The sequence below is a fragment of the Microchirus variegatus genome (assembly GCF_963457635.1).
Source record: "Microchirus variegatus genome assembly, chromosome: 10".
Lineage (NCBI taxonomy): Eukaryota > Metazoa > Chordata > Actinopteri > Pleuronectiformes > Soleidae > Microchirus > Microchirus variegatus.
This window is the reverse complement of record NC_139811.1, coordinates 15373168-15387623: the sequence shown is the minus strand read 5'-3', so window position 1 is coordinate 15387623 and position 14456 is coordinate 15373168. Positions and strand designations below refer to the sequence as shown.

General features: G+C 43.0%; 1 protein-coding gene across 1 annotated transcript; it reads left to right on the top strand.

Moving 5' to 3' along the window:
• Positions 1-5602: 5602 nt before the first annotated feature.
• Positions 5603-12715, top strand: tfap4 (transcription factor AP-4 (activating enhancer binding protein 4); the record flags this gene model as incomplete). The annotated part of the gene is made up of 7 exons (XM_083896265.1): positions 5603-5691; positions 8968-9133; positions 9336-9434; positions 9549-9719; positions 9852-10001; positions 12269-12436; positions 12557-12715. The coding sequence occupies 7 exons, from the start codon at positions 5603-5605 to the stop codon at positions 12713-12715; spliced, it is 1002 nt and encodes a 333-aa protein (XP_083752391.1).
• Positions 12716-14456: the final 1741 nt, after the last annotated feature.

Below are 14456 nucleotides of genomic sequence, written 5' to 3'. Positions count from 1 at the left end.
TTTGTTTAGGTGACTGTCTGCAGCCTGTAGACGTTGAACTCTTTATCAGATGTTGTGACAGAGAACATGAGAGATCTTGCACAACAGCTGGCTGAGCTGTGACTTTCTAAATGGGACAGGATTTGTGGTGCAGCTGTAAAAATGTCACTCGGGGCTAAAGAAGAAGAAGAAGATGCGCCTTTACATTTAAGCCAGACTCGAAGGAAAAGGGGTCGCTCCCATGCTGAATTAGGCACTGACACTGTGTATGTGTGTGTGTGCGTAAAAGGCACAAACGCCGGTGAAAGGCACGTCCGCAACAGCCGGCCTTCAGTGTGCGTACGTCAGGCTGCCGGGTTTCTGTGACCCGCTGGACCGGAGAGTCAGAAAATAGTTCACTCTCCGGTGTATGTAATGTATGACTTCATTTGTGTTTATTTATCACTAAATGTGACGTGCAGGACGTGGGGTTTGCTGTCTTACCTTTCAAGGAAAATGCCGCGGACAAAGCTAGAGATATCGCCGACTTGGTAGCTCCCTCTTCCCGGTGCAAACTTCGCACGCGAGGTCCTGGCGCTCGAGCGGTTGTCAAGTGATTCCTCGTCAATCAATCGCTTCTTCGTCGTTTAAAAAAGAAAGAAGGATTATAGATCTGACTCGTCTTGATAAAAAATTAAAAAATATTACTAAGTGTCCGGAGAGGCGGTCCGTTCCCAGACCATTGTCAGGATGTTTGGAAAAATCACGCATCAACTCACAGCAGCAGCTTGTGATGTGTCAAATAAAGACTAATCTACGGAGTGACAGCCTTGTCTGTTGCCGTGGCGTGAAATGTGTTGCATGTCATTCCACTGGAAACCCGTCAAAGAAGTGTAAACACCCAGATCCGCAGCCCTGGACTCTTCCCACTGAGGACAAAAAAAAAACACGAAGAGCTCTGGTTCGGTTCTGCTGCATCAAAGACCCACGGGCGATTTCTTCCCAAATTCTGAGCGCATCGCTCAATGGCAACGCTGGTCAAGTGTGTTTATGTGTGTGTATGTGTGAATGGGGGTTCCTATGGATGTTCGAGGTTCTCCCGTGGGGGTGGGAGGGCAGGACAGACCACAGGGATGGCACACGGAGAGGGTAGAAATGGGGCGGGTTGGCGGCGGGGGTGGAGGGGCGAGGTGTGGGGGGGGGGGGGGTCGTCTGCGTCTTCTTCGGTGCTTGTCTAGAAGCCGAAGTGGAGCTGTTGTTGTTGTTTTTTTTGCTTTGTCGTCTCGCAGTTATCGCCGTGTCTCTTCAGCTCGTTTCCCTCTCTGCGCGCTCCAGGAGACGCTGAGCGTTGATGGTAATCTCCCCCACGACCGTCTGAGGCGCACAGACAGCCCGTCCGGAGCCCAGCCAGCCCGTCAGGACCAGCCCAGAGTCTGCCAGCTCAGCGCATGCTTACTGCTCCGCCCATCCACCATGGGCAGTCCCCGGCTCCTCTCCAAACTCTCCCCTTCTTCTCCCTCCTTTTCTCTCTGTCCTCATGGCCATGCGTCTCTCTCCGCCTCAGCTCCACTCCACATCAACAGGCCTTCTTCAAGGTTGACACCCATTTGTTTTGCAGCTAGTTGAATATTTTCTCCTGCAGGGTTGGTCTCTCTGTTCTCATGCTGGCCACATACAGTATATGCCTCTGCCTCAACAGGTTGTCATTTAAAAAAAAACAACTAAAAAAACACTTAAAATGGTTACATAATTAAAGGTGCAGTGTGTAGATTTTGGCAACATTATTGGTTGCAGCTAAATGTTATGGAAGCCCATTTGCGCCAGTGTGATGAAAAACAAAAGATCCTTTGTCCTTATAATGATAATAAATAATGAGAAAGTATCTCAACATAATGACTAGAGTCAATATATTATATAAGTCATTATAATGAATTATGACTTTTTTTACCATCACACAGAAATTGGCTTCCATAAAATGTCCCTCCCGCATCCCTTTCTCTTTTAAGTGTCTAAGTTAGCATCCAAGCGTAAACAATTTCAAATGAAAAAAACATGGTGGTCCAAAATGGCAGCCTCCATTGAGTCAAACTGGCTCCTGATATTTGATTTAGCAGATTTTTTCACCATATAAACGCCCTCCCATCTCATTTCTGGAGGCACAACTGCAGCAGTCGGGTTATATAGTGTGTTTCCACCGGCTCGACTTGACTCGCCTCGGCACGGCACGGTTATGTTGCATTTCCACTTGCGACAGAATCTGGTACACTCTTAATAGAAATAAAAATGCTAAGTAGAACCATATAAGGTTCTTCGGTTGGTTCCACCTGAAACCCTTAAGGCCACATTATACTTCTCCGACTGCATAATGCGTTATCCGACTGTGTAACCACAGAGACCCCTCGAAACTTCATACTTCTCCGTCATGGTGACGGATACGCACTGCAATTTCCCGCCCGATCAGTAGGGGTCACTACGCACGGTTGTTGTGCTTTTGGCTACAGTGAGCAATGGCGTCCGAGAGAGAAAGACTGTTGTTGTTGTTGCAGTGGAATAAACAGTGGCCGTTTCTCACTTTTCTGTGTCCCGGAACGCAGCTTGAAGATAATTTGAGGCGAGAAATTAGCGCAGCAAAGCTGTGGGCGGTGATCAGCTCCGCCTCTGTGGACGCTCGGTGCGCACAGTGGCCGGCACAGAGCAGCTTAGCTCAGCCTGTCCTGAGGACCAATCGCAGTCCTTGCCGTCTCCGTTGCCCCTTGACGGAGTGACGGACACTTAAAAAATATTATGTGCAGCCGGAGACGATGCAGAGACTCTCCGACAGGCTATCGGTCGACGCAGAGGGCTCTGCATAACTAATAATGATTAGTTATAATTATATAATATAATATAATTGGGCTTTAGTGTTACCAAGAACCCTTTTAAAACCCTTTATTCGGGAAAGAGTTTTTCGGAAGCAAAGCCCTTGTAGAAAAACACTTTTGGAACCTTTATTTGTACTAGGTACTACTAGCGTGATGTCACCAGACTGCCGGCCGCTGTTTGGTCAGAGTCACAGGAAGAGACGTCCAACACAAGAATCAAGCCAAACTGTAGTTAAAATTACTAAACAATCACAAAAATGAGGGTTAATCTCCAAAAATTACCAGGGAAATGTCTAAAATATCAATATTTAACAGAGGAGTCTGGTGTATGCAGCAAAAGCACTGCCAAAAGGCAGTGATCGTGAGCTGAATCACAACCCATTCAGCCGTATTTTAGCTTCAGTCTGTGATCTGGTCATGCAGGAAGTGCTGAACTAATCTTTTTAATTAATTAATTAATTCTAATGAGTCAGAAAAAACGTGTTTGTATCCCGTATAAAACAACGTCACAGCAGTTTCATGCAGCCGTGCTATGATGGCTCCGCCCACCATGGGGAGGTAAAGCACCAGTAGTAGCTGATGACACCTCTTCAGGTCGTTCTCCCATCCCACAATACACAGTAAACCTAAGTAACACTGAAACAGTACATTTAATTCTTTAAATTCGGGAAATACAGACACTGTTGCATCACATTGTTCTAACGTGATACTGATCGACACTGAAGCAGTCAGTGAAGAGTCAATTGAACCATTTTTAACACTAAATTAGATCATTTAAAACAAATCTTGATTTAATCTTGACACACAGAACTGGTGTTGAATTTCACACAGCATAATTTATTATGTAGAAGACAGAGGAATGATCACGTCATTCACATTGAGGTGTAACAGGGGATGTTCCCACATAAGAAGGAGGGGGATAAAAGGCTCATTCTGGGGGTAATGGAAAATTCAAAAGTCCAGTGTGGAAAAAATGATTTCTATTTTATACAGTTCTCCGTGAATGTATTAACTGTTGTTTTGCATTACCAGAGAATGAGACCTTTTATTTTCACCAGGAGCAGATATTGTTAGTATTGTTGGACGACCACGGTTTAAATGGACAGTCTTTATAACAAAAGGCAACCATAGCTTTCATGCTGGGATGAGCGTGAGGTGGGGTGAATGGTATTCAGCTGCAACATGCAATATTACCAATAGTTGCTGCCAAATCACACACACACAGTAATTAAAATATAAATATATAATATAAATACCAAAAACTTTACACATAATATGGAAATATAAGGGCAGGTGCTTGAGCACCACCTCAACCCCAACCTGGGGTTCACCTATAATAATGCATGGCTATGGTTTGGGCTATAGAATTATCCGTATCTATTACAAATATGTTTATGACATTACAGTGTGCAAGTCTTCTTTTCTGATTAATGTTATGAACCTTTGAAATATACATGAAATGACATCTAATTTAAATGTGTCCCTAGTTTTTTCTTTTTTTGTTCATGAAAAATCTCTGCACTTTACCCTGCTGTGAGGCTCAACCTTATTTAAAGCAAAGCAAAACCAATTCAGTGATGTTTGTGCAGTGCGTTCCCTCGTATGTGTCCACTGTCAACAGTGAACAGGTTGGGTTTAACAGACACAGACAGGGTTGTTGCAGCAGCAGCAGCTTGTCCTAAAAGGCCCCGTCCTCCTCCTCCTCCTCCTCCTCCTCCTTCTCCTCCTCCTCCACCAGTGCTCTGTTGCTGTGCAGCTCTGCCAACCCGTCAGCTGATCCCTCTGTTGGCTGCTTATTGCAGCTGTTGTTGGAGTATCCGCCCCTGTATACCCGCGCTCTATTCGCAGTAATACACATTTCCTTTACCGCATGTGACTCCATACACAGTGTACATATGCAAACGGCTCAGGGGCACCACCAGCTTTGTTGTTTTTGTGTGTCTGTCAAATGTCTGATGACATTGATTCACATTGATTCACATTGATACAATTGGCACAGGTTGTATCACTCCAGGTTTAACAGAGCCAGGGTTAAACCTGACACTTAAACCTGTCAATGCTGGGTTTTATTTTTCTTCAAAATAAATGTATTTCCCGCATTTCCCAGATGTGCTCTCCTAATTAAGTACTTGAGAAATAATTATACTGCATGTTCAGTACTGAAAAACAACCAATCTAATGGTGATTTTGCACAGTATCTCTCTCTCTCTCTGTAGTATTGTTGAATATTGGTTCCATATTTATTATGAATGATATTGATATAAATGATGTTTTTCTTTCTTTAATCACGCATGCAGCACTCGACCCTTTCATTCAGGAAGGGTTCATTATTCCCTATCAGTGTTTTGCGGTAAATCGTCCTTTGTTTACATGCAGTCCCCAGTCTTTGCGGAAGGAGGCTTTTGGTTGTGCAGTGTGTGTGTGTGACTCCTACCAGCTGTTTCCCGCCTTGAAAGCCATCTGATCAGCTGCACACACACACACACACACACACGGTCATGCAGGGAGAGAGAGAAAGAGAGAGAGAGAGAGAGAGCGAGCGAGCGAGCCACACACACACAACGAGGGAACCCCATCAGCTGGAAGTCGAGTAACATTACAACTCTCAGCAGCCTGAAACTACTACAATACACAGACGAGGAATTCACGTCTTCTTTGAACATTTAACCCGCGTCAGATCACGGGATTTTCGTCCTCTATCGTCACCTTTTTCCACGGAGACTGTGTTTGCTGTTGTTTTTTTTAGAGGGGGGGGGGACCAAACTGGCGAGAGCGAGGCGAGCATGGAGTATTTCATGGTACCAGCTCAGAAGGTGCCCTCCTTACAACATTTCAGGAAAACGGAGAAAGAAGTGATTGGAGGCCTTTGTAGGTGCGTATCCACGCGCTCCGCTCAGCGCTGTTATTATTATTATTATTGTTGTTGTTGTTATAAATCATATGCGTTTGAGTGCACGCACTTAGAGACGGCGCTGAGGCAACATGCTTGTTATTGTGTACACGACACACTCGCGGACAGCTGCGGCTGTTTATTTCCACCGCACACTAACAAATACACAGCGGGGAACAGAGCGGAGGCTCCGGCTCGGACCTCCACACCTCGCCCGCGGTGTTATTTCACACATTTCGGTGCAAAATCGACGTATTTTGGAGCTAACAAACACAAACCACGTGGTTCCGTGCACACCACGCTGCTGCTGCTCCGCTCCAGAGCGCGTCCTCGCACTATTTATCCTCAAAATATCCCCCCGTGTCGCCCTCGTGCGCTGTGCTTTAGCGTAAGATATCGAAGTGTGGGTCGAGTGGGTGTCACGCAGCGTGGAAGGGTTTATTTTAAAGCCGTTCGCGCTACAGTGGTGTGGCGATTTCGCTCTCGCTGAGCTGAAGTTATTGTGGGTAGTGCGGCCATGCTTGAGGCTGGTGTTAAAAGTGACGAGGGGGTCTGGCGTCTGTTTCCTGTGTGTGGCGCCGTGCTTTGACTCGCTCCTGTAGCGTTTAACTGTACAGCTGCTGGGGGAAATCAGCCGCCGAACGACGTGGCGACAGTTTTGTTGATGTTTCGTGTTTCACGCGCGTCTTGTTGACGCTTGCGAGACGCTTCCACTGCGTCTTTTCTAGCCCGCACCTCTCTGCCATGCTGCCTGCCGCATTGTTGTAATGGCGGATGATACAAGAAGTCCGAGTGCTCCGGCACTGTGGGGCACCGTGGTGGGAGATGATAGAGAGGGTGTGTTTTGGGGCTGTTTAAATCACATTACTCCCGATAAAAAAACGGCGCATTTAGCGTTCGCGGAGAGGAAGGAAGTGGGATTAATGTCGGTGATACATATAAGGGGGTGTGTATGTCGCTGAAGGCCCGTTGATACGTCCGCAGCCCTGATTGAAGAGGCAGGCGGAGGGATCTACTGCTGTTACTGCGGTGCAGTCTGGGAAACGGAGTCCCTCGTGTGGTAATTGATCTGGCTTCAAATGCTCGTAGGAAACGAAAAATGGCATTCTTTCACTGTTAATTCCGTTTTGATTAATCTGTTTTATTAGACCACCTGTCATAAAAAACGAAAAGACAAATATTTTAGGAATCTTTTAAAACTAAAAAATGCTATTGTTATTTATTTGGCAAATAACAAACTGATTTCACCTTTTTCTACCCAAATTGGAGCCGACTCATTGGGCTTCTCCAAGAATAAGAAATTAATTAATCGATTAATTCTAGTTAATTGATCCTGTTTTCTGTATTACAGTAAATTTGAGAATTTGTGGATGACAATAATTAAGTTTTAGCATTGACAATATATATATATATATAGAGAGAGCTTCAACATACTGACATAAACATTGATTACCAATGCTGTTATTTTAAGGCAGCTTTGGGTGGGGGTCCAATGAATTTGTTATTAAGTTATACTGATACTCTATCACAATTAATGATTGTCATGCACTGGCTTATTATTTTTCTAATACCGCATTCACCGCTAATACTACAAATCCCATAATGCTCTAATATAAGCGTTGCTTGTTCCATATTCAGTGTTAAAGCAAATCAGTGTAGCAAACTGAGCCATAATTAACGTTTTATTCATGCACTTTCTCTTGCTACTTCAAGGCTTGAATGTTTGATTCATTCATTATTGTTATTTTATTTTCAAATGTATTATTAGCCTGTGGAAAAAGTTTATTTTGATATTTACCTCAGAAGGCTGCAAATAGAAAAGAGGCATTCAATTTTTATCCATCCATTATCTATCGCTTATCCTGTATTTAAGGTGCATTCAATTTTTATTTAAATTTTATTTGATATGCCATTGATATTTTTTAATTATTATTATTATTATTTGAAACTCGATTTTGCATGTCACTATAAAGTTATATAAGCCTTGCTTGTTCAATATTCAATGCAAAACTTGTTTGGGTCCCTATTAAAAGGTTAATTTGTTCAACCTTGGCCCGCGGCTTTGTTCAGTTTAAAATTTTGGCCCACTCTGTATTTGAGTTTGACACCCCTGTGCTAAAAGAATGTATTGCAGTACTCGTGCAGATTAAAGAGACAGACATTACTGATGATGAAGATTGATATCAACCATAGAAAAAACTTTTATGGGTCAACCTCTGCTTTTTCTGATTTTTTAAATATATTTTGGTCCATTGTGCAATAGTTATGTTTTTTTTTCCCTCTCTGTATTTTAAGCCTTAACCCATCCTCACTGGGACCCAGGCTGTTCTGCTGTAGTGTGTTTGTGTGTCTGTGTGATATGGTGAAGTCCAGTCCTAGTTGGACATGTTTTGGTAGTGGATGGGTTTTCTGGCTGTGCCGCTGCTGCAGTGTTGATTCACGCATGTTTCTGACACACACACACACACACACACCTTTTTCATCTGTGTCTGCACAATTGTTCCCAGTGTTTGTTCTGAGGCAGCTGAGTCAGTACAGATAAGAGCTTGGCTAGAGAGGGTCCCAGAGATACTGAGCCCGATTAAAAGGCTGTTAGAGGAAGTTTGCCCAAAATTTCCCCTCATCACACTGCATATGTTGGATTTTTCCTTATGAATTAGGCTGGTAGGATTATTACAGAATATGCTGCTTTGCGTGCGTGAACACTGTACACACTGTATATATCTAAAGACTGTGCACTGTAATTAACATTAACACTTGTTCACTGTTAAAATGTCAATTCAGATTGTTATGTGTTAACAAAGAAATTCCCAATGCATTTTAGACACACTTATAAAAACCCAACCAGAACTAATGGGCCTGTCTTGTTTACCTCAGTCTCAATCAATGGTTTTTATTTGGTTATTTCTTGGGTATAAATGTAGGTGTCCAACGACGGCACCTTTCATACAGTTCATTCTGGAGTTGGTGATGAAAATGTTGACATGCAGGCCAGGACTTAGAATTTGTTTGGTAATGTTGACATCAATATTCAATATTTCCTTTAACACTTTTACATTAATTCCTTCAACTGATTATGGGCATTGTGCACACGTTACAATGTACATATATATTCAGAGGTTCTGTTTTATTGAACATGTGCCTTCACTTGTTCAATTTAAAATGAATTTGAGTGATATTGTTTGTATTGTATTGTTTTTAGTCTCTTTTATGTCACACTGACCCCTCTGCCCCTCCTCATTCTTCCTTCTTCCCCAGTCTGGCCAACATTCCTCTGACCCCAGAAACAGCCCGGGACCAAGAGAGGCGAATTCGCAGAGAGATTGCCAACAGCAATGAGCGTCGGCGTATGCAGAGCATCAATGCAGGATTCCAGTCACTAAAAACACTCATCCCACACAGCGATGGAGAGAAGCTCAGCAAGGTGAGTCACAAACAGTCATGAGCTGGCTGATGAGTTGCATGTAACAAGGAGGGCCTCAACGCACTAAAACACCCAGATAATGGGAATTGGAGTCAAATTGCGCTTCGTGCATCAGTCGTTACAACCACAACTGGACTTATTAGCGCTGCATGTCAACATGTTATTGTTCTCCATCACATTATGATTGTTCTCTGTTTCCCAGGCTGCCATCCTGCAACAGACAGCAGACTACATTTTTGCTTTGGAGCAGGAGAAGACGCGGCTATTGCAGCAGAACAACCAGCTCAAGCGAATCATACAAGTAAAGCATCTCCATCAACCTTGCGCTGTTGATAAAGCTGTTCTCAGACATTTCTTTTATCTCGCTGTGGCACAAACTGAAAACTGATCTCCAATTTCTGTTCGCTTTCCCTAGGAGTTGAGCGGCTCCTCCCCGAAGAGGAGGCGTGCAGAGGAGAAGGATGAAGGTATCGGCTCACCAGACATCCTGGAAGAGGAGAAGACGGAGGACTTGAGGAGGGAAATGATTGAGCTGAGGCAGCAGCTGGAGAAAGAGCGGTCAGTCAGGATGATGCTGGAAGATCAGGTGAGGGACAACGACAGTGTTTTTTTGGGTCTATTTTTAAAGGCAGAAACCACTGTGAGCCCATAAAAACCCGGTTACAAGCATTTGTTTGGACATGCAAGTGAGACGTTTACTTCCCTGCCTGTTTGTCAGATGCGTTCCCTGGATGCACAGTTGTACCCAGAGAAACTTAAGGCCATCGCCCAGCAGGTCCAGGAACAGCAGGGCCAAACACAGAGCCATGTTCATCTGAACCAGCAAAAGCAGCTGGAGAGGGACCTTACTCCAGTCCACAGCCCGCAGGTTAGAAATATTTGAAAATGAGTCCGACTTCCATTTGTCCAGTCAACAAAGTCCATGCTTAAAACTGTAGTGCGTAAGTTATACATATAAACACAATTGACACAGATAAGTCAAAACAATGCTTATTAAGTCTCTCAGTTCTACGTGACAGCATCGCGGAGTTAGCTCCTGTGTTGCCTGAAGATAATCCCGCACTGCACACAGGAAGTGATCTGTTCTGTGTCAAGCTGGGAGGCAACAGCAACATTGCGTTTGTAAAGCGAGACAGCTTCACACAGGTCGTAGCATGACTGAAAACCAAAGACATGCTAGTGGAAAAGTTCAGAAGCGAAACGTACTGCTCAAAAAAACCTGATAATTCGGGAGTTTGATGTGATGGAACCTTCTATACCCAGTCTGCACTGCTGCTGTATACACACAGATACTCCCTCAGGTCTGATAGAGTTGCTTGAAGGTTCAGATGTCGGACGCAGCACACAAATTATGTCACATCATTTCTGTTGACTCACAGGCAGAACAACAGCGTCATGAACAAAAACCACCAAAGGTTACATACTACAGCTTTAAAGTTTTGATAATTTGTAAGACGAAAGATTTTTTCCTCTAAGAAATGATTAGATTTCAGTGGAGATCCTGATGTGTGGCTGTTAATGTTTATGTACACGTTGAATCTTATTTAAGATTGCATGCTGTCAGTGTTATCAGCTATGAGCATCAAATCCACATTTACTGTACATTAAGCGTGCAGCTCACACACACTGCTGTGTGCCTCCTGTGGCCTCGCAGCCACTCTATCCTTTTTTTTTTTCCTGCAGGCTGCTAGAACTGAACATGATGCCAAATCAATAGTTGCATTCTGTCTGCTCGTCGACTGCTCGTGGCAGCAGGGCACGGATAGTGGAAGATGACTGCTGATTGATCCACACTTGGTTTTAGCCATGTGACACTGAGTAATTCCCCAAGCACAGCTGGCTGAGGGATATGACCTCAAACCAATCTTGCATATAAAAGATACTGGAAATGATAAATACCCTTTATATATATTTATATATATATATATATATATATATATATATATATATATATATATATATATATATATATAAAAATAAAAATATAAAAATATAAATATATATATATATATATATATATATATTTATATTTTTATATATTTATATTTTTATATATTTATATTTTTATATATATATATATATATATATATATATATATATACATATGTGTGTGTGTAGTGTGTAGTCACAAAAAACAGACCTTGGTACGTGGTTCAATGAGCAGAACTTGAGGTACAATTATTTAAGTACGGGTTTCATGGTCAAAAATAAACTTTCATATTAAAACTGAAATAATGGGGTTAAGGTTAAAATATATTAATTTAAATATTACTTGTTTTTCTGTCTTGATATACATTAATGAGGCGTTGAGATCTTCTTTGGTCAAGCTAATACTGATCCACTGTTTGTTTTGATCATCCATCATTTGCTGTTCAAGGGAAAAAAATGGGCAGTTTTCATGAAGTGATTGTGTGTGTCATTTGTTTGTTGAGGTAACTCCAATGACACAATGAGAAAGTGAATGTCGATTGGGTAATTCTGAACATCTGGCATAGCCAATATTCAAGGTGTTGTCCAGGTTGTTTGTGTGTTGAGTTCTTTCAGGCTAAAATTTGGCATGTTTCCCGGGGGAATTTTAAACCTGAGCAGATGCCACTAAAAAGCTTGTTCTGCTCTGTTTGGTGTTTTTTTTTGTTTTTTTTTAGCCCTGTGTCACCGGAAACAAAACTAGCCAAGGAAAGAAAACGCCAACATAGACCTCAGTGATGTGGTTGTGGTTACTATTTGGCTTATTTTAATTTGGTGTCCCTTTAACTCAATCATTATATTATCCGATATATTAATTGAATAATATTAAGCGATGACCCCAAGTTTAAAAAAGTGAGGATGCCTACAAACATTAACATTAACAGCCAGAGGATGAATGCACAGTTTTGGTTTGTGCTAGAGATTTCTGGCCAAAACAGAGGAGGCGGTGTTGAAATGAACATGTTTACTGGTGTGTTGTTGGTGATCGTAGCCGATGCCAATAAAAACCCACATGTATTGCAGAAGTATTATAACTCAGTCAGTGAATGCAGATTAAACACACATCCTGGTTACTGTATGCAGTGTTATGACTGGTTTGTATTTGTACATATTGTCAGTGAAGTGATGACGTGAGCAATAGGTCCAATAAAGGTTTCTTTGCTCCAGGTGGTGGCTCCAGCGACCCCTCCTGCCCCGACACACCATGCTACAGTCATTGTTCCCGCACCGGTCCAAGCCCCTCAACCGCATCACGTCACCGTGGTAACCATGGGCCCAGCTTCGGTTATCAACGCGGTGTCCACGTCCCGACAGAATCTCGACACCATTGTTCAAGTAAGACGCGAACGAGTTAAAAGCATGAGCAGTGTCTTGTTGGAAGGTTTGTTGATTTGAACACCAGAGGGTGCTGTTGTCAGTCACATCATATGTCTCTTTCTCTCTCTTTCTCTCCAGGCAATCCAGCACATTGAGGGCACCCAGGGAAAGGGTTGTGTTGCAGAGGAAGAGAAGAGAAGGGCAGTCATCGTCACTTCAGGTCGTGTGCTGTCCGATGCGGCCGGCTCAGACACGGCTTCAAACAGCGACGGCCCTGATGACTGTTCACTTCCTTGAGTCTTTCCCCGGTTTTTCAACACTCACACACACACACACACCGTACACTTACACACTTATACAGTAAAGGCCCAAGCTGACCACAGGGCGATGAGAGGCTTCAAACCCAAAACAACTCTTTGTTTAGTGGACAGTAATACGGCCGGTTGAGAGATTGAAGCCCTCATCCCTTTTACGTTTTTCCCTCCTTCTTTTTTAAAATACACACTTTTACATGTTGTACCGTGACAGGCTGCCCACATACAGTAGGTTTACACTTAGACACTCGTACACGTAGTCTCTTCTGGCGTCTTTTATGTGCTTATCTCTAGCTCCCTGCCGTCGCACACATTTACGCACAGACTCATATCGGCTCACTAATAACCGTTCATCTCTAGAACGGTTATTAAAGCAACTACTCCACTGACTGATACTAGGATATCGAATGTCTGCTAAACTTTTTCCCCTCACTAACCACCGGGACACTTGTCTTTATTTGGCCCTGACGCCACGTGACTGATCTGCAAAACAGCAGCGTGGCATCATCAACACCAGAACATTTTTGTGAAGACGAAACATCCTTTTAAACCTTCCTCTCTCCCAGACCAATCCAAGCTGTTTTGGAGAGACACTGTGAGCTCACCAGACTGTCTCAAACTTATATAACGTTTAAGCTTCTTGGTGAAAGTTTAGGTTATTTTACCCAGGTGAACTCTACTTTTTCATCATTTTTTTTTTGTTTGTTTCTCTTGAGCCTTCCACAACCAGCATGTTGAAGTGATTCTACTGGAAAAACACAAAAGCATCACATTGACAGGGAGAAAAAGCTAGAAAAGTAGCTTGTGAGGGAGAGAGAGTGCACTTATGGTTCACAACTCTATTCTATGTTTTGTTTTATCATTTTATACTGGGCTGGGTTCCTGGTAATCCCACATGTGTTTGGCATTTTGTTTTTTTTGTTTTTTTATTCATGACCTGACAAAAAAAAGTCCTTGGGTGTTCCTTGACACCTGCCCTTCTTGAATATGAAAGCACCTGGCTTGTTAAATAAGCTAATCTGTGAGCACTCCTGAGTGTATTCCACAGGTATATATATGTGTGTGTGTGTGTGTGTGCGCCCCTATTAGTGTTTTAAATCAGCAGGGCGTTAGTGGTTCCCCAGGCTCTGGCAGTCTGCAACAGCACCACTTCTCTCCCTGGAAGTGTAACCCACACGTGCGTGCATGTGTGCGCCAACACTGACACACACAAACACACACGAGCACGACTGACATACAATCATTTGTTTGCAGAGGGTTGGTTTTTATTTCGCCCTTAACTGAGAAGTTTCTCGTCCGGATGTTTGGACGTCTATCAAAGCAGCGAAATATGAGGAAAAATACCCAGTAGATTTGATTGGGTAGATCACACATGCTCTCCTTTAAATAGAACATTTGTCCTTTTTTTTTATCGTGTTTCACACTTTTAACATGTTTCTGCCTTCTTCATTTTTTTGTATTATTATTTTTTTTAAACTTGCTCTTTTGCCTGGAACTTTTTTGGTTGGCAAATATTCAGACGTAGCTGAGAGAGGAGGCAGCAGTTTGCCTAACTAATAGCCAGTTGGCGCAGGGAGGCACTGTGAAACCAGCCTTAAACAGTCTGAGAGCAGTACCTGAACACTTGATGTGGGTCTTTTCTTTGGCCCCTGGAATCTATCTTGTTCTCATTTTGCCTTTTTCAAACAGGCTTTTAAACTCATAGGGTGTGTTTGCATATCCAG